This window comes from Macaca mulatta, chromosome 16 (genome assembly GCF_049350105.2).
Source record: "Macaca mulatta isolate MMU2019108-1 chromosome 16, T2T-MMU8v2.0, whole genome shotgun sequence".
Taxonomy (NCBI): Eukaryota; Metazoa; Chordata; class Mammalia; order Primates; family Cercopithecidae; genus Macaca; species Macaca mulatta.
In genome coordinates, this window is record NC_133421.1 from 75412241 (window position 1) to 75433386 (window position 21146).

The following is a 21146-nucleotide window of genomic DNA, read 5'->3' on the forward strand; positions in this document are numbered from 1 at the left end:
GAGCCAAGATTAAAAAAAAATACATCTTTCTAATTCTCTTTCTCTCGCTCTATAAATATATATATTTTATGTATATATTTTTTATTTCCATGAGGTTTTTGGGGAACAGGTGGTATTTGGTTACATGAGTAAGTTCAGTGATGGTTTGTGAGAATTTGGTGCACCCATGGCCCGAGCAGTGTACACTGAACCCAATTGGTAGTCTTTTATCCCTCACCCCCTTCCCACCCTTTCTCCCTGAGCCCCCAAAGTCCATTGTGTCATTCTCATGCCTTTGCATCCTCATAGCTTAGCTCCCACTTATGAGTGAGAACATATGATGTTTGGTTTTCCATTCCCGAGTTACTTCACTTAGAATAATAGTCTCCAACTCCATTCAGGTTGCTGTGAATGTCATTAATTCATTCCTTTTTATGGCTGAGTAGTATTCTATTGTATGTAGACCACAGTTTCTTTTTTTTTTTTTGAGACGGAGTCTCGCTCTGTCGCCCGGGCTGGAGTCCAGTGGCCGGATCTCAGCTCACTGCAAGCTCCGCCTCCCGGGTTCACGCCATTCTCCTGCCTCAGCCTCCCGAGTAGCTGGGACTACAGGCGCCCGCCAACTCACCCGGCTAGTTTTTTGTATTTTTTAGTAGAGACGGGGTTTCACCGTGTTAGCCAGGATGGTCTCGATCTCCTGACCTCGTGATCCACCCGTCTCAGCCTCCCAAAGTGCTGGGATTACAGGCTTGAGCCACCGCGCCCTGCTGACCACAGTTTCTTTATCCACTCATTGATTAATTGGCATTTGGGTTGGTTCCACATTTTTGCAATTGCAAACTGTGCTGCCATAAACATGCATGTGCAAGTACCTTTTCCATATAATCACCTCTTTTCCTCTGGGTAGATACCCAGTAGTGGGATTGCTGGATCAAGTGATCGTTCTACTTTTAGCTCCTTAAGAAATGTCCACACTGTTTTCCATCGTGGCTGTACTAGTTAACATTCCCAGCATCAGTGCAGACATACTCCCTTTTCACTGCATCCACAGCAACATCTATTATTTTTTTATTACGGTCTTTCCTTCCTTCTTTCCTTCTTCCCTTCCCTTCCCTTCCCTCCCTCCCTCCCTCCCTCTTTCTTTTTCTTTTTCTTTCTTTTTTTTTTTGAGATGGTGAAGTCTCATTCTGTCACCCAGGCAGAAGTGCGGTGGCATGATCCGGCTCACTACAAACTCTGCCTCCCAGGTTCAAGTGATTCTCCTGCCTCAGCCTCCTGAGTAGCTGGGATTAAGGCGTGCACCACCACTACACCCAACTCATTTTTATATTTTTAGTAGAGACAGGGTTTCACCATGTTTGCCAGGCTGGTGCCGAACTCCTGACTTCAGGTGATCCGCCTGTCTTGGCCTGCCAAAGTGCTGGGATTACAGGTGTGGGCCACCACACCCAGTCGATTATGGCCATTCTTGAGAGTGTAAGGTGGTATACAAATGGTCAAAAATGCTCAACATCACTAATGATCAGGAAAATGCAAATCAAAACCACAATGCGATCTCTTTTTATATTTTATCAATCATTGTAGAGTGTCTGGAACTGAGGGGTGTCTGGTAATATCCCCTAATAAATCAAAACCACAATGCGATCTCTTTTTATATTTTATCAATCATTGTAGAGTGTCTGGAGCTGAGGGGTGTCTGGTAATATCCCCTAATAGAGCTGTCCAGTAGGAAAGCACAGACTGTTTTGTAACCTTTTGATTTAATAAAGTGTAGGGGTTAAGAGCCCAGACGCTGGAACTGGTGTGTCTGGAGCTGGGTCTGAGTTGTGCCCTTAAATCTGTGTGCTCCCAGAAGGAGTAACTTCTCTGTGCCTCAGTTTCCTTATCAGGAAAATAATTTTTCAAGGCTACTGTGAAGATTAGATGATTTAATACCTGTAAAACTTGTATAAGAGTTGCACATAATAAATGTTCAGTAAACATTAGTTATCATTATATGACTTAATGGAGATTTTTATTAAATATATTTCATTATATTATGTATATAGTATGAATTATATTTATACATATTCCATTTAGCCAATTCTCTATCATTAGACTTTACTATTTCCAATTATTTGCAACATTAGAAATCCTTATAGCAAATTATTTGCTTAAATTAATGATTAATTGAGGCCTCCATTGAAATGTTTTTATATTTTTTAGTATCTGTGGATTGAGAAAGTACCTTACCAAAAGCTCCTATGAATTCAGAATCAATTTTAAATGAATTTAGATTTTATAATTTAAAACAATCCATATACATTTGAAAAACAGTAGTGCCTGTTTATCCAGGCTACCAACAATGGCTGGTGAGTGCCTTAGTTTGGGCTGCTATAACAAATACCATAGATTGAGCGGCTTAATCAATAAGCATGTATTTCTCACAGTTCTGGAGGCTGAAAGTCCAAGATCAGCGTGCCAACATGGCCAGGTTCTTGGCAAGGGCTCTCCTCCTGCTTCCAGTTTATAGCAATGTGTATGTGGACCTCCTCATATGGCCTTTCCTTGACGCACTCTGGTCTCTCTTTCTCTTTTTATAAAGGCATTCATCTCATTATGGGGCACCTACCTTCATGACCTCATCTAGATCTAATTACCTCCCAAAGGCCACCTCCAAATACCATCACACTGGAGATTAGGGATTCAACACATGAATTTGGGAGGGGACACAAACAGTCATTGTATAGCAGTGTGCATACGGATTTTCTCAGATCCTTGTCAGTAACTCTGGCCCACAGGTGGGGAACCATTGCTTCACTGTAAATGACTTAATTTAAGGGAAGGATCTCAGCTCAAAACTCTTTCCAACTGGATTTCCACCAATACATAGGAGGATTAAGGGAAAATAACATATACTTCTACTCATTGTGGATTAGTTTATTCAGAACCTGTTCTCTGAATGCCGGGCTTAGCAGAATGTGTTAAGCAAAGTGAGTCTGACTGGTGGGGAGACTGAAGCCGGCAGGAGGAGCGGGGGAGAACAAGAGGTGACTTCGGAGCATGGCATGTAGTCTGACGGAGGGTGGACAAGGGCAGGTACTGCAAAATTGGCCACCTGGTGTAAGAAGAGTGCAGCAAAAAGACACAGGGCTTCTGAAGGGTGGCGAAGGGCCAGAGGAGGTGGGCAGGAACTGGGCACAGGAAGGAGGCTTGCTGGGAGGGATCAGATGTAACATAAACAGGAATGTGGAGGATGTTTCTGAAGGATGGGCCTCTATGCAGCCAGTGTTTTTGCATAGGCTTTTTAGGGGAATGAGTATATTTTGGTTTCAAGAATAAGAATGAGGTCTGGGCGTGGTGGCTCATGCCTGTAATCCCAGCACTTTGGGAGGCTGAGGTGGGTGGATCATGAGGTCAGGAGATCGAGACCAGCCTGGCCAACATGGTGAAACCCCATCTCTACGAAAAATACAAAAAAAAGCCAGGCGTGGTGGTGCGCACCTGTAGTCCCAGCTACTTGGGAGGCTGAGGCAGGAGAATCACTTGAACCCAGGAGGTAGAGGTTGCAGTGAGCCGAGATTGTGCCACAGCACTCCAGCCTGGCAACAGAGCGAGACTCCATCAAAAAGAAAAAAAAAAAAAGAACAGGAATGAAAGAAATACTAGTAAAAGATGATGCCAAAAAAAAAATGCTGTAGTACAGGTGAGAAAATGCACCGCCTTCTAAGAAATTCCATTTTTATTGGGGTTAAGGTACCATGTGTTGCCACAGCAACTGCCAAGAAAAATCCATTTTAAGAAAGGTGCTCTGCTGCAGAGCTCGTGTGCTTTGATTCTGAAATATAAAGTGAAAATGTAAAAACAACTGCAATTTTCTTAACGATCTTAAAAATATTCATTTCCCCCCTTTCTTCAATACCATTTCCTCTTCAGGTTCTTTATTCTAACTGGCATCTTCTCAAAGTAAGCACGCAGCGCAATAGGAGTCCTCCGTTCCCTGTTCATATGAACCGTTCCACCGCAAGGGAGTGAAGCCTGCTGCTTAACGGGCCTGGGACTCCAAGGCAAGGGGGTGGCGATGCAGGAAGCAGTTGCCGACCTCTATTGTTTGAAGGGTGGCATGAACTAGTTTCTGGAAAGGGTTATATTTTCAGGACCATTTTCTGATCCCATGGAGAGAAAGTTGGCTTTAGCATGAGTGAACGGTTCAAACCTAGCACTTTAATTAGGTTTAGATGCTCTAAATCCAGCTTCAGGTAGTTCAAAAGATTCCCTGACACCAAAAAGAAAACAGGGGTCTGTTAAGTCTACCTCTAAGGATTCACACACAGAGAAAAGACAGAAAATGGGTAAGACAGTCGAAGACCAGAAACTTACTAATAAACTGTCTGAATTTGTTCATGAATCAAAGACTTAAATTCTGAATAAGATTGAGGTTGTCACTGGGGCCGTACCATGGCAGCAAAGACTCAGAAGAGGAGCTCAGTCAGTGATCCATCCTAAAGCACGAATTATTGCGGAAGCCGGGCCAATAGTGATTGGCAAAGGGAACCTAATAGAAGAACAGGCCCTTATCATAAATGCTCCCTCGGATAATATCACTCCTGACACTGAGGATCCAGAACCAAAACCTATGATCATTGGCACCAATAATGTGCTTGAAGTTGGTTGTCATTCCCAAGCCATGAAAATGGGAGACAATAATGTCATTGAATTAAAAGCATATGTAGGCAGAAATGGAATATTGACAAGTGGCTGCCTCACTGGGGCTTGCTGTAACCTAGATACTTTTAAAGTCATCCCTGAGAATATGGTGATCTATGGTGCAGACTGCCTTCGTCGGGTGCAGGCTGAGCGACCGCAGCCCCGGACACTACAGCTGGATTTCTTGATGAAAATCTTGCCAAATTACCACCACCTAAAGAAGACTATGAAAGGAAGCTCAGCTCCAGTAAAGAACTAAGAACTGTACATGACATGAAGATAACATTCTGTCTTTGACTGCTGTCTTTTGAATGGGCCACGGTGTTTATGTACTCCTAGCAATTCACAGAATAATACATATTGACTTCATTTTGTAAAATTGGGTTGAGAGGAGAGTAATGGATTTTCATTGTAACTGTCCTTTATAATTCATATAAAATGTATTATTTTCCTATAACCTTGCTTCTTTTCTGATAGTTGGCAGATTTAGCTTTCTTTTGTTATATAAACTGCTAGCCACAAATTTTAGTTATGTAAAAGACTACCCATGACAAGAAAGGACATATTGTTATGTATTTATATTCTAGCATAGACTAAACTGAATAAAATGCTGGTAACAGGGCAAAAAATTGAGGTTGTGATATAAAATAAACCTGTGAATATTAAAATTTTGGACAGTATTTTGCATATCGGCAGTACCCTTTACTTCCTGATGGAGATGGCAAAGCTGAAACCATATTACAGAGCTCCTATTAATAAATGTGGCCTTGGGAGGTACTCATTTAGAATTTCACAAGACACATGTAGCGGAGATTTTATTCAGCAGCATTCATTCCAGCATTTACTCCAGCATTATCCACCAGTTTTCTGGTAACTGGAATCTACCCCTCTCCCATTCTCTGTCCCACCCAAGGGTCACGGGTAGAGTATGTGACAGGACCCTAAGGCAATCATCACATCACATTATCTGGAGCCATAACTATTTAGGGCCTGGGAACATGATTCAAGTCCAGGTAATCAGAGTCACTGATAGTCAAAGGATGCAGACGCTCTCATCCACCAGACTTTCCCCGTGGATGTCATTCTGGAATTGTGACAACCGTCTTGCTACCACGGAGTAAGAAGTGAACTGAGGGTTTTGGCAATCCAGGGGAAGAACTGAGAAGTGGAGAAAAATAAACTGAGCCCTTCATCCATCCGTACCTAAAGTTAGCCCTGTCCTTGGATTTTTCAGCTTGGGTTAGATTTTCTGTCCCTGGCAACCCAAACGGTCTGAATTGACACAACACGGAATATGCAAAATATTCACTTACATTTATGTGTGTCGCATCTGTTAGACCAGGGGTCAACAGACTTCAGCCTGCAGACCAAATTTGGCACACTGCTTGTTTTTGTAAATAAAGATTTCCTGTAACACAGCCATGCTCATTTGTTTACTTATTGTCTGTGATTGCTTTCTCATGACAATGGCAGTATTGAGTAGTCTTGACAGAGACCTTATGGCTCACAAGCCCTGAAACATTTGTTATCTGGCCCTTTATAGAAAGTTGGTTGACCCCTGCAACTAGACTGAGCTCCACTAGGTAGGGACTGTGTTCGCTTTGCTGACTGCTACAGCCTCAGCATTTAGCATGGTGTCTGGCACATGGTAGCAACTCAACACAATAAATATTTGCTGATGAATGAAAGAATCAGACAGAGCTTACAACCTTTGGTGTTAAGTCAGTCTTTGTCTCAAAATGACAAGGTCTTCAGAATGTCTAGAGTAAGCTCATCACACATGCTTTCCCTAAAGACAAAGAGAAGATTCTGTCATCTCAGTATTGCAGTTCTTAATCAGCACAGTGGCTATTAATAAGTAGGCTGGCTTCAAAGCTGAGAAAGTCGGAGGCAAACACCAGGGCCTACAGGGCTGCTGAGATCAAAGGGGATCTTAGAGATTCACCCCGAAGGAGGGGAGTTGGTTTCGTCATGTTCCTTCCTCCTCTGTGCTTCTCTGGTTTACTCACTATCAGACTTTTTATATGGTTGAGATAGTCAATGACTCACACCTCTTTTCTTCTAAAACCAAATGCCAGCTCCTTTCTTGCTAGAATATATAATTTTGGTCTCATTTCTAATGTTTTTCTTCTTACTAATAACATTCCTAATATGTTTTCTTTCCTTAGGTTGATATATACTATGAATACTCCACTCTTTCAAAGAAGAGCTGGTACAGGTCCTAAAGCAGTTTGAACAGCTCAGCAATTCTATAGGCATGGGATGAGAAAGGCTGAATGTAGAAAGTCTGGACAGGTACGTGTTGAAGAGCGTGAATATTTGGAGGACCAAGTTTAAACAAGTTGGAAGGAAGCACCTTCTCTGTGTTGCAAGGTACATCCCTGAAAGCGTTTGGGGAAAACCTGGGGGAGGGATAGGGTGTTTTTCACTTCTGTTTATCATGTCTGACTTTCCTCTCAGAAAGAGGGTGACTAGGCCTTTTTGGTTGGGGCTAGACTTCCTAAAAAAGGTAGTTTTCATCAACAAAGGACCAAAACCCCAACCAAAGGGTAGGTGGAGAAAGACTCTTGAGGTTTATAACTGACTTTGCTAATAAAAGACCCAAGAAGACCTACAGAATAAGGCTGATACTCAGGGAGGCTCATGGGGGTTTTGGAGTCTCCCTGATATTTACAATTTGTACACAGAAGTAAGGTTGGAGCACTCGGAACATAGCAAATGCTTAGTAAATATTGCTTTAATGAGTAAACGGCTGAACAAAGTTGTTGCTGAATAGGTAGGTGGCACCTTGAAATTATGGAAGGTAGTAAAGGTTATATCAACAACTTGAGATGGAATGTAGTAAAAAATAGAAAAAGCAAAGAAAACCCCACATTATGAACACCTTATATGTGCCAGATACTGTATTAAGCAATTGATGCATAATCTTTTACATGCTGTGATGATTCTAGTTAATTCTTACACACAATTTGGAAGACAGACATTATCTACTTACTTCATCGAGAAGGAAATAGGTTCACAGTGCGTTAACTGCTGGAACCACGATTGAAACCTGACATCTAACCCTGTACTGTGCCCATTTATTACTGGGAGGTGGAGAAGGGAAGAGGATTGATCTGGAAGCATTGTGATGAAATCTCAGGACAGGAGATTCTGGGATTCAGGGGGGCAGCTGGGAGCTGCTGGAGTGATCTAGGAAAGCGAAGAACTCCTAATCTGATCTCAGGTGACGGCTATGGGAAGGTCATAAAATAGAAGCTGATTAATTACCTGTCTTCGTAGAATAGAAACAAGAGATGAGTTACATGAGAATATATGCTTCAGCCATGTGCCTAGAAGAAGGGTGATGTCCCTGCAGAGACAAGGCAATGGGTACAGTACAGGGAGTTGGTCTGGGTGTGGGTAGGACACAAGGTATGTTTGGGGGTTTGCATGTACTTAGTTTGAGAAGCAGAGGAGACATTCATGAGGAAATATGCGAGTGGAGCTCAGGAGAAAAGCAGGACTAGAGACCCAAGAATCACAGGCCAGAAGAAGAAGCTGCAGCCCTGGGAATGGAAGAGCTCTCTGAAGGGGAAAGGGGAGAACAGGAATGTCCCAGGAGCCAAGGCTCATCTATAAGGGACTTCCACATTTAGGATGCAGGAGAAGGAAGCAGAAGCAGGGAATGACCAGAAATGGCCCTAGAGATGAGATGAAAGTTAGGAGAGTGGGGAGCAAGGCTTTGGGGTTCCCAAGGGTAGGAGGGAAAGTAGGTGTTAGGTGCTGCCGAGATCAAGGAAAATAAGCAAGAAGACCAGGCCATTTCGGCTGCAGTGAGCTGAGATCGCACCACTGCACTCCAGCCTGGGTGACAGAGTGAGACTCCATCTCAAAAAAAAAAAAAAAAAAAGAAAAAAAAGAAAGATCAGGCCATTTCTATCCCCTGCCTTGAATATCACCACTGCATAGGAAATAGAGTGGTCTAGACAGCAGATTAATCACGAGAGATTTTGGTGAGCAGCAGTGCTACAAATAGAGGAGTTTAAGAAGAAATTAATTTGTTGATAAACATATAGCTTCCTATTTTAAAGCAAAACTTAAAATAAAATATCCGCATCTAACCGTCAGTTAAATATCGTTCAAAGTATCTGATTTAGACAGAGTTCTGACCTGGTTTGAGGGTATTTTTCAAAAGAGGCAAGCTATGACTGCTCTTTCTTTTCTGCATATTTAAACTCTCGACAATTATAAATAAGCTAAACCTCTCCCTCAAAGTACCAATTATCTCCTTATGTTTGAGAAGGTATGAGTTGCCAGATATGGTATTCTATACAAAACACAAATTAGGAAGACAAAAGCAGCCGTTGTCCCACCGGTGTACCCCAGATTTACTTAGGCAGTTCGAACGAACATTAATGAGGATTTTGTGCATAAATCCCCCCACCTTCCAGCTAAAGGGAACCGAGACCCCACAACCTCACAGCAGAACATTTCTTAACACCATTGTAAACACTGACTCCATTCAGGAGTTTTCACCTTTACACAGCGGAGAGAAAAGAAATTTTTGTTCAATTAAAACTTAGGGAGTGTGACATCATCAAAAGACTTCCTTTAGGCTTTCTGAAAGAAAAAAGCTTATACTTTTTACATGAGGAGTAAAAAGGAGCTTCAGAAATACATAACTGACATATAATAGGCCGGGAAGGGAACAGGAGACATCAGTAACTCCTATATTACTGATGCAGGATAATGGAGGCCTTTACAGAGGTGATGAGATTTGACTGGAACATTGAAGAACAAGTAGGAACTTTCAAGATGGATGAGAGGAAGAAAAAACGGCTAGCCTGGGAAAGGGCAGGAAGCATAGGGGTGACTGTGTGTGGCATGCTTCAGGACTGTCACAGGGTAGAGTATGGGTGGAGGTCATGGGGTGGGCAGGGGATAAGTGAGATAGGTGGAGACAAGGTGGTTAGGACTTTGAAGCTTATGCCAAGGTACCTGGGCTTTATTCTGAAGACAATGGAAAAACTAACTCAAGGTTTCTGATTGGAGATTAATATATCTTGATTTCCCCTCCCCTCCACTCCCTTCCCTCCCCTTCCTTTCCCTCCCCTCTTTCTTCTCATTTCTTTCTTTTTCAGACACGTTCTCACTCTGTCACCCAGGCTGGAGTGCAGTGATGCAACCACAGCTCACTTCAGCCTCCACCTCCTGGTCTTAGGTGATCCTTCCACCTCAGCCTCCCAAGGAGCTGGGACTACAGGCATATACCACCATGCCCTGCTGATTTTTGTATTTTTTTTTTTTTTTTTGTAAAAACAAGGTTTTTGTCACGTTGCCCAGTCCAGGCTCGGCAATTCACCCACTTGAGGTGAGCTCAAGCAATCCACCTGCTTTGGCCTCCCAAAGTGCCGCCTGGACATACCTTGATTTCTGTTACAGGAGGAAAAACCTAATGTCATCATCATGCTTTTAGTTTTTTCTTCTCCAGCTGATTCTCCAAACTGTTGCATGTTTCTCTAAAATGCAGATCTGATCATCTCACCCTAACTCCACTCCCATATAAAAACAGTTCTGTGATTTCTTTTATCTGTAGATTAAAGACAACCTCCTTTGCATGGATCATCTAAGAACCTTCTCATATGATCTTAGACTAATTTTCCAGGACCTTGTGCTCCAGTAATGACTTGGCATTTTCCCCAAAAGTCCCACGTCATGTTGTGACTCATGCCTTTGCACATGGTGTTCTGTGCTCCTCTGCATCCTTCCTTCCTCTGAACTGGCTAGAGAACCACTCTCCATTCTCACATAGGACCTTCTCCATGACACTCTCCCTCAACCTTCCAGTCACGGTAACCAACCTCTCCACTAAAATGCTTTGGTATTATGTTCATCTAACAGTTATTGGTTGCCACTTACGGAGTGTTTTCTATGTGCTAGGCACCATATTGTACTCTTTTGCATATATTATATTTCATTTAATCTTCTACGAATGCTATATGGTACTTTTATGGCTGTTTACATAAGAAGAAATAGGCTTATCCATAGTCACATAGCTACTCGGTACCTGAGTCAGGACCTGCGTGAGGTCCTCCTCACCCGAGAGCCTCCGCTTGTACTTCATTATCAGATACTATTGTAACTATGGATTTGCACACTGCTTTCTCCTATTGGACTGTGGGTTCCCTGAGAGCAAGTTCTATGTTGAACCAGAGAGCAATGCTATTTCAAAATTATATAAGATTAAATCATTATTCTTTTGAAGTTTGAGACAATTACATGGACTGTCTTTGCCAATGTAAAGACATTTTTGCTAACCTATTATGTAGGCTGGAGTTTGCATGAAGCAGAACATATCCAACCACATAGACCTGGGCTCACTTAATCGGCGTTATACCTGCTCTGGGTAAGATGGAGAAACGGCAGCCAGTTAGTAGTTCACTTTCCATCTTTCAAGAGAGATTGATGTCTATATTTTTTTTTACACAGCAGATAAACTGGTAATGAATATATATATACACACACACACATATATATATGTTTATTTATTAAAAACATTTTTTTGAGATAGGGTCTTACTCTATCACCCAGGCTAGAGTGCAGTGATGTAGTCATGACTCACTGCAGCCTCAACTTCATGAGCTCAGATGATCCTCCCACCTTGGCCTCCTGAGTAGCTGGGACCACAGGTCGGCACTACTACGCCTGACTAAGTTCTGTAGTTTTTATAGAGACAGGGTTTCGCCATGTTGCCTAGCCTGGTGGTAACAAATATTAACTTGGCTTGGTACACTTAGACATAAATGAAAGTACAATTTCTGTTAGAAACACTTACATAAGAATATGAAAAAGATAAGTACACTGTTACTGACTTAGACAAAACCAGTGCAACCTTAAGAAATGGTACCGGGAGAGCAATAGTTATGTTAGATTGAGCAAGAGGCTTCATCTTCTAATCTTTTTTTCATGATTATTTTCACTAGTGTGCTCTTTCAGGAATGTCTCCGTGCATTCTTTATAAAACTGTTGCCCAGATCTTTTTCTAAATCACATCAAACCAAAAAAGGTCAAATAAAGAGCAGGAAGATTTTGTTCTTTCCGTTGAAGGCATTTCTTTAATATTAAAAATGTACTGAAATGTAGAAATCATATTCTGATGATGTCTGAAAAGAATTCATGGTAAAGAGTAAAAAGACAAAGAAAAAAGCTCTCAACAATCACTGGTGGCTGAGGGCCGCGGGGTCCTCATTGGGACAGCTTTTTTCTGTACTTCAAATGGCAGAAAAAATTCACGATTTAAAATGAGAAAAAAAAATCCTAAACATATGTGGATATTATGATGAATGCCACTCTTCATGTTTATTGGCCCACATGGTAAAACATATTATGGTAAAAATCCCAACTTCATTTATAAGTGGAAACAAACAGAAAGGGCATCTTTTCTTATTCAAATAGAGTTCTAGAGGGTGTGTTTTTGCTTTATTTCCAACCATAAGAGGCTCCCATCTGAAGGATCTTTCTGTGTAGCTTGAGTGCCCAAGTTGGAAACTTAGGTCTCTACAGCAATTTCATTCCCTCTCTTTATCTTGCACATGTATTTAAAACTGACGTCGGCAGCAGAGGCTAAGATTTTAGGGTTAAGGATACTATTTTATCTTGCATGATGTTAACTTTTTTCATCCAGCTTTGAGAAAACTCTTTTCTTCTCCTTCATTTTGATGAGCTGAATTAATCTTGCTTTTTTATGTTCCTTAGGAAGCTTTAAAACACCAAGACAGGTGAGACCAAATCCCTGTACTAAAGGCGGCTTATGTGATCTTTGTCATATCCAGTAATCTTATGTGATCTTTGTCATATCCAGTAATCTTGGAAATATAAGGGCTGTTGTATTGTAAACTTAGGTTAATATATATTTTAAATGTCCCTTAAGGCAAAGTAGATGTTTGATGGAATGAGAACTTTCAAAAGACTTGTCTGAGATTTTTTAATTTAGTCTACACATGGTATAGCTCAACTTAGTTTGTGGATCACATATGGCAACCATAAGAAGTCTGAGAGAAAAAGTGGGGTGGCCAGTAGAAGGTAGGAGCTCCCTATATTTCTTAATTTAAACTATTCTGAGCCAATCGAATGGTAGAGACTGGTGGGTAGTTAGGTGAGAAAGTGCTAGGATGTTGGAGCTGCGTAGGAAACCCAGCCCACAACCCAGCATAGAACTAGACATCTGCATTTTATGCCAGCTTCCTCCTTTGCCTCCCTGATCAATGCTGAACGCCTAAGAGTTGACCAGAAGTAGCCTCTGTTCTGTGGAGGACCCAAAGGAAGAATCAAACCCTGTCTTCAAGGAAGTAACAGTTTTGGGGGGAAGCAAAATTAACCTATAAACATTATACAAGGCCGAGGCAGGCAGATCACGAGGTCAGGAGATCAAGACTATCTTGGCTAACACGGTGAAACCCCGTCTCTACTAAAAATACAAAAAATTAGCCAGGCGTGGTGATGGTGGGCGCCTGTAGTCCCAGCTACTGGGGAGGCTGAGGCAGGAAAATGGCGTGAACCTGGGAGGCGGAGCTTGCAGTGAGCCGAGATTGCACCACTGCACTCCAGTATGGGCAACAGAGCGAGACTCTGTCTCAAACAACAACAACAACAACAACAACAACAAAAATTACACATCCAGCTACAGGGAAACTCAGTATAATAGACATTTGGGGAAAGAAAAAGATCTTTGGGCCTGGCATTGCTCGGGAAGGTCTGTGGGAGGTGAGTCTTGAGCTATGCTCCCAAAGCTGAGTAGCAGCTGGACAGGCAGAAGTTTGGCAAAAGGAAATTCCAGGTGAAGGAAAAAGCATGAGCCAAGGCGAAAATGAGTATGGCTGGTGTGAGAGCTGAGCACCCGCACTTGGCTGAGGGCTTGACGGGAGATGCTGGGGAATGCTTAGAAATAATATTGGACAGTCCATTAATTAAGTTTTAAGAGAACTTAAATGTCTGGCAGAGAGATCCAATAAGTGAGTGTGAGGCAGTTGTTTTTCTGAGCAGGGGAATAACATGATGACAATGGTTTTTAGGAAGATTGCCCAGATGTGACGCAGCTAGGAAGAGACCATTTTGTCCAAATCCAAGGTGATTAGGAGTCAAACAAAGATGTCCATGGGGAGAACGGAGAAGATGAAGAGAACTAAAGTGACATTTTGGAGTTAGAAATAACATGACTTGGTGATGACATAGTTACAAGATGTGACTGATGCAGCAGGTAGAGCCCAAGACAATGAATGCCAAGGTTTCCAGCCGTCTTCCTCTCAATCCTGATAACACTCAGCGTCCCCACTGAACTATCTTTGGTATCTTTGGTTTCCTGGTTTCCACTTGTCTTAGTCAGCTCAGGCTGCTATAACAAAACACTGTAGATTGGGTGGCTTAAACAACAAACATTTATTCCTCATAGTTCTAGAGGCTGGGAAATCCAAGATCAGGGTACCAGCATGGTCTGGTTTAGGTGAGGGCTCTCCTGACTTGCAGATGGCTGCCTCCTTACTGTATCCTGACGTGGCAGAGAGAGTGCAAGATTTCTCTTACGTCTCTTTTTGTAAGGGCATTAATATCACCATGAAGGCCCTACTCTCATGATCTTCCAAAGGCCCAATTACCTTCCAAAGGCCCCATCTCCAATACCATCACACTGGAGCTTAGAGCTTCAATATTTTGGTGGGGTGAGAGGTATTAACATTCAGCCCATAACACCACCTCAATTTTAATGCCTTTTTTTCCAGACCATAGATTTTTTTTCACCCCCACTTTGCTGTGTCATTGGCCTCCTTTCCAATGGCAAGCTGAGCCCTACACCAAACTGCTAAGACAATGCAGGTCAGGACAGGAGGTACATATAGGAGCCTCAGTCCATCAGCTGGAGACAACTGAATTCTTCTTGCTATTGCAGACCCAGTATCGGGGTCTCAGGATCAACTCAAGGGTATGCTTCATTAACCCAGTTCATATGCATGGGCTTCTGCCGTTCCCTCCTGCCTACTGCTGCAGGTCCTTGCTAGAATTAGAGCACAGGGCAGATGAAAGACGAGCCTAGGATACTGCGGGAGGTTCTGTGGAACAGAACTTTCTCTTTCCTTCCAATACGAGCCTGGAAACATAGGCTAAGGAACTGATAGCAAGTATCTTGCAACCATGAAAAAGACAATTTGTGGACAATGGAGCCAACAATAAGGGAACAGAGTTAAAAAATGGAGAGAGAATAATTGGCTTTTGGTCACATAATTTGAGCTATTAGACTAAGCCTCCCCTGAAGCCAATGCTACTTCTCAGTTTACATGAAGCAACACATTCTTCTTATTGGTTAAACCATTTGTTCTCCAACCAGTTATTTCTAATAAACTATTTTACTGGGGCTGAGATTCCCTGCCAAGGACCTAGACTTTGCACCCTATAAGCTGGCCCCAGCAGTCCCCCAGCAAGGTAGTGAAGGCCACTCGATTTGAACTCTGCCACACCCTACTGGCTGGACTGGATTGCTTTGGGTACTGACACCTGCCCCAGCTCCCAAACCAACTTCCACATCTCCAAATACCTTGCCTACCTCACTGTTTACCTGCATTTCAACTGTGATCACTCAAAACTTGCCTACTTTCTGAATTAATGAGTTAGTTTCCTCGTGTAGTCTCTTGGTGACTTAACCTACAATTTATACACAAAAACTTATGTTGCCGGGTTTTTTGGGCCAAACCTGAACTCTGGGAGCTCCCTGACACCTGCACGCTTTATCCCCAGGCTACCCTCTGTTGCTACAGAAAGTAAATAGCAATAATAAAATACACACTTCTGTTTCATTAGGGTCATCTACAAATTCATGCTATTTAACCTCGATGGACCTTCTCCATTGCTGGGCAACCTTTAACTGGTCTCTGTTTTACATAGTGTGGGGGCCTTTTTCATACAATGTCTATCTCATGGGACACCCACATGCTTAGTAGCCAACATTACTGGTGATCTGCTGATGAGTGACCCTGCTGTAATCTAGGGTTCATTAGTCTCTTGTGCTGGGTGAAGCCTTTGGTAAAACTTAGGCAGCACCAGAGAAAATAACTTTACACAAAGACAAAGAGTTTTGTTATTTGCTGTATGTCTTAATTGATGCAAGCCATCAAAGTAGGAATTGCAGAGAACAAGGTATAAATCAATAAAATAAGTAAATGGAAGTGATTAAAGGACAGAGCCACTTTAAAGCAAGCGTTGCCCAATTTCCTGAAAACATAACCAAATTGCTTTGCAAAAGAAATCATAATGGTTTGCTTTTAATTTTTCCTAAAGAGCACTAATAACAAATAATGGAAAGTTCAATTGATAATTAAATTTAAAAAAACAACACTTCACTTTTGGGCACTCATTCATCAGTGAGGCAGTATTCTTTTCATTTATCAGTGAGGCAGTATTCTTTTCAAATTATTATACTCCAGCAAGGCATACTCAAGGTACTTGGTTCCTTCGTACTCTTTCCCTCCGTATTTCAGATTTTATATGAATGAAACACAATGAGTCATTCCTTCTCTTTGGATCCTTCAGGATATTATTTAAACACTGGCATCTGGTCTAAAGGAAACTTAATGCTAAGTCAGAGGAGTATTTGAAAAATAGTTTACATCTGGTTTTGTACTACCCATCCCTGGAAGTATGCAGGGAGGGTGGAGGAAATGAACACATTGCTGGCTCTCTGGGCTGTGGTGATGGTGGGGCTGGGTCTTTTGGTGTAATGCACACCACAGCATTCCCTTTTATAAAGTGAGGGATTAGTGCCACCTTCTTTGTAGCAATGTCATGACCTCTATAATGCTTCTTAAATTGAGGACAATGATGGACCCACCAAGCCTTAACACATGATTTAAATCCGATCTGACAGTACTTAAACCCAGAACTCCAGAAGGCTAATGGTTGAACAAGCTTGGGAGAATGTCCAGGGAACCAAATGTAGAAGTCCGATGAATTACGGAGGAATCACAACTCCAGGGCAATGGAGTGGGGAATAACATGACATATTCTGAGTTGGTATCTTTTATAGGATTGACTAAAATTGCTGTCCCACTATAATGTGCTAGAAAGCAAAAAAATATTTATTATTTTCACTTGTACATCTATAATTTAAGAAGGATATGAGTTTTAACAACATTTGCACTGTTACACACACACACACACACACACACAACCTATTAAGAGGATCTTTCATAGAGGCTAAAAATTAGAAGCAATACTATTTTAGGGTGGTCATTCACTTTAGGTACAGGTATACAGTATTTTAAATTTCTCATACTTAATTAGACCAACTTAGAAACCTGATTAAAATCAGTTTGTGATATTTGTATACTGAGGATAAACATAACTTGTAGAACCATGAAGAGCAAAACACGCAATAATGAGTCACAGCAGGACCCATGGAAGCTCACCTAGCAGTGACGTCTGACCTGCAGCAGCCACCATGCTCAGAGGGAGGCCGATGCCTGCGCCACTCCCTTGTGTACTTTTTTTTTTTTTTGAGACTGAGTCTCGCTGTGTCACCCAGGCTGGAGTGCAGTGGCGCCGTCTCCACTCACTGCAACCTCTGTCTCCCAGGTTCAAGTGATTCCCCTGGCTCAGCCTCCCAAGTAGCTGGGATTACAGGCATGCACCACCATGCCCGGATAATTTTTGTAATTTTAGTAGAGATGGGTTTTTGCCATGCTGGCCAGGCTGGTCTTTAACTCCTGACCTCAAGTGATCGGCCCGCCTCAGCCTCTCAAAGTGCTGAGATTCCAGGCATGAGCCACTGTGCTCGGCCTCCTTGTGCACTATTCTTAGGGGACCTACTCCATTTCAATAAACTACAAGTTGGTGACAGGGCCAATGTTTATTTTGGTTTTGGCTTGTAAACAATTCACACATCGAAAACATCTGTGCCCTGCTCCTTCAGTAACCCCCAGGGCCCTCCAGGTATGCTGAGCTCTTCAATACACACGTTAAGCCTTCCGCATTTAGTCAGGAACTTTCTACCCACATCCAAGAGACCTTATTACCCCTGTGACTTGTATTTCCACATTTTTCTTTTCCTAACTCAGATCCCCCACCTGGAAGATCTTCTGTTTGTAGTTAAGCACTAAAAGTCTATATAATTCATAACTGCAAGGGCAGAGAAGGCAGAGAAAACTCTAAAACCACCTGACTGCATGTGGCTTCGGGAAGCAACATTCTCGGGATCACACAAGCTGAAAAGGAATAAAAGTGCTTTCTGACAACAGCACCAAGTTAGAGTTACTTTCCCTTCTTTCCTGGGATGGAACAAGAAGTGTTTCCTTTCCTTTCCATGTTTGTTAGAATTTGGATCGTTTCTATTCTCTCAACTCAGTGTTACTGATTGGCTGGAAGAGTTTGTTCCACCCTTTTAGCCAAAGTCACTTTTGAACAGGCTGTTTTCGACTGCCAGGCAAGCACCATACAAAATTGGCAAGAGATGCTTTTCTTTGGATCGTTTGGCCTCTCCTTTCTCTCTCCATCACTCCACTTATGGAATCTTGCCCTCCCCATCTAATGCCCGGCATTGTCACATTTTCTCCCCATTTTCTCCTAGCAAACTTCTTTTGGTAAAGTCTCTAATGTGTGACCATTTCAATGGGTAATTGCATTAAAGAGCCTCTGATTGTCAAGTAAAGGTCTAGTCCCTAACACCTGAATGTTTTGGCCCCCATCAGTTCAGTTTTCGGCAGGTAGGCAGGGGAAGCATTTTGGGACAGGGGCAGCTGGCCCTTCTCTCCTCACTGAAATCGCGCTACCAGTTTGACTTCGCCTGGTGTTAAGATTAATTCTTTTACTACTGCCTATTACTGACTCATTTCTCTTTCCTTTTGAAAAGATGTTATGAGATCGAGCCCCAAATTCAAGCATAAAACTAGATTTGGTGGCAAGAAATTCTTTCTAAGGAATAGTTTTAGACTTTAGAGTCTGATATGCCAGAGTGAAATGCGTGTGTTACCACAGGGGTATAAATGTAGGGCTGGAGTTTGAAAAAGAGTATGCATAGCCTAGCGATAACAATTTGAGAATCATCACAATAAATGAGACCTGAAGCCAGTGGGGATAGATGATATCACTGAGGGAGAGAGAATGTATAGCTGGAAGAAGTAGGGAATAAATACCAGAAAACAGAGATTATCTACTGTATGGGGAAGGCCCAAAATCAGAAGTCAATAGGAGAGATTGAGAAGCTGAGGTCTAAAAAAGGAGAAGAAAAATAGGATTATGTTGGGGTAAGAAGTCAATGCAAATTAACCTCAGAAATCTCTTCTACTTGGCTATGAGCTCCTTCAGGAAAAAGACTCTCTTATTTATCTTACAGTCCAAGGCTAATGGCTCCTGGTACATAGTAGGTGCTGAATAAATGTTTGCTGAATAAGCACCTTCTCTTTTTAAAAATAACCTGCTTGTCGCTTCACTGGGGCATATGTTCTTTGAGGTTTTTTTTTTTTTTTTTTTTTTTTTTTTTAATTGATGCTTAAAAGAGGGTCTGAAACTTTCGTGTTCTGTCATTTTCAAAATATCCTCTAATTATACCCTAATAGTTATATAGGTATCATAGTTAAAATTTCCCAACAGGCAGGATTTCAACTCACTGTTTGGGTCCTGTTACTTTCTGTATATTTTTATAACTCAGTTGTAACTAAAAAAAAATAATAACCCTCATAATTGAAATTCTCAAGAACTTTTCTATTTACTGGCAGTATATTAATATACACAAATGCAAACACATTTATTTTTCTTTGTCCCCTATTTAAAAACTGAATACCAACAAGTGTCAACTTTTAAAACCCATCATGCATTCTTCAGGCTTCACCTTAACCCCACCTTCCTCCAGACTTAGAAGCTCCAAAACATCACAGCTCACGAAGAAATAGAGCCTGCAACAATTAACCAACTTAATTTTCACAGACGCTACCATCAGTCAATACTTATTACATATTAATTTTCACTTATTACATATTAATTTTCACAATCAGTTTTTCACAAGCTTCACTAAAAAGGTCAGTATACACCTATGCAAAAATGTAGCCATTTTAAGAATTAATGAAAACTAAGTAGATGCTACTTCAGAATTATGAATCTGACTGTCAGCCAACTCAGGGTCCAAAACCTTATCGAATGTATTACTCCTGTATTTACTGATCATGCAGTTGAATGCCTGCTTTGTACAAAGCACTGTGGTAGTGGGGCGGGGGGAGCACCAAGATTAAGCTCAATACAGATAACTGGGGAATCAACTTACACTACAGTTGTTGAAAAAATAACCCATTATTATAAAGAAATTTATCAAAACAACATAATAGATATAAAGAGTTTAAATATATAAATATTCACTATTATTTCTAAAGGGAAGCATATTTCTCAGATGTCTGTTGGGGTTGTTTGGCTGAGAAGGGGGTGGGTAAAACAAATAGTATGCAGCTGGTGGAAAGAGAAGGAGTATAAGCAGGTGGCAAAAGGGAAAACAGTAGTCAGTGGGGGTCAGGAATCTGAAGGTCAGACCACAGGGTGACATCACAGAAAAGAGAGCCCTGACTACACTTTAAGAGCTCCCGAAGGGGAAATTGGGAGGTAGCATCAACAAGGGGAGAAGTACCCCCACGTACGGGAAACGCTACGTCTCAGAAAAGAGGATCTTGCACTGTGTCTAAGGGAGCCAATGATAGGTGTAAGAGAAAAGGGCCAAAAAGTCTCTTTGTGACTGATGTAAGGACAAGAAGAATGGTGTTTCCATCCTGCATATGCAAGAGGACTTGGAGGCTTTCTGTCTCTCACTGGTACAAACTCCCTGTACCAACTGGAGAAAAACTCTGTTCATCTTCTGTGTGGTGAAAGTTGACTGTGGAACAAACAGATATACTATATACACCAACACACAACATATGTATATGTATGTGTATGTATATATATAGTACATATGTGTATGTGTATATATAGTATGTGTGTATTTATAGTGTGTGTATGTGTGTATATATCTATTTAGTACATATGTATGTGTGTGTGTATTCCTACTATAACATATTCACTGCCTTCAGAGGAGCCTTAGTTTAGTGGAAATGACAAAATAGGTCCACAGGTAATTAGAATGAAGGTGATGTGTCTGAACTCAACAAAAGGTAGCTACTAGAAATCCTCAGGAAGCAAACTCTTTCAGTGAAACTTAGGCATTCTCATTAAAGAAAAAGACAAGGCCACATACTATCACTGGTACTACTCGATATGGACCTGGAGGCCTCACCTGTGCAATACGACAAACATTAATAAATAAGGATGAAATATACGCAGGAAGATACAAACATTTTACCTGTTTAGGAATGATACAACTGCCTACTTAGAAAATTTAAGAAATCAACTGAAAGCTCATTAGAAGTAATGTTGGTAAGAGCTCTGGTGAGACAACGGTGATACTCCTAAATACCAGAATTATCCATTTAGGAAAAAACAAG

General features: G+C 41.6%; 2 protein-coding genes across 24 annotated transcripts in view; one reads left to right on the forward strand and one right to left on the reverse strand.

Moving 5' to 3' along the window:
* Nucleotides 1-21146, reverse strand: part of CEP112 (centrosomal protein 112) — a 535678-nt gene that overhangs the window by 15215 nt on the left and 499317 nt on the right. The window lies entirely within an intron of this gene.
* On the forward strand, nt 1438-4924 carry LOC144335212 (dynactin subunit 6-like). Its single transcript, XM_077969667.1, has 2 exons — nt 1438-1455; nt 4391-4924. The coding sequence occupies exons 1-2, from the start codon at nt 1438-1440 to the stop codon at nt 4922-4924; spliced, it is 552 nt and encodes a 183-aa protein (XP_077825793.1).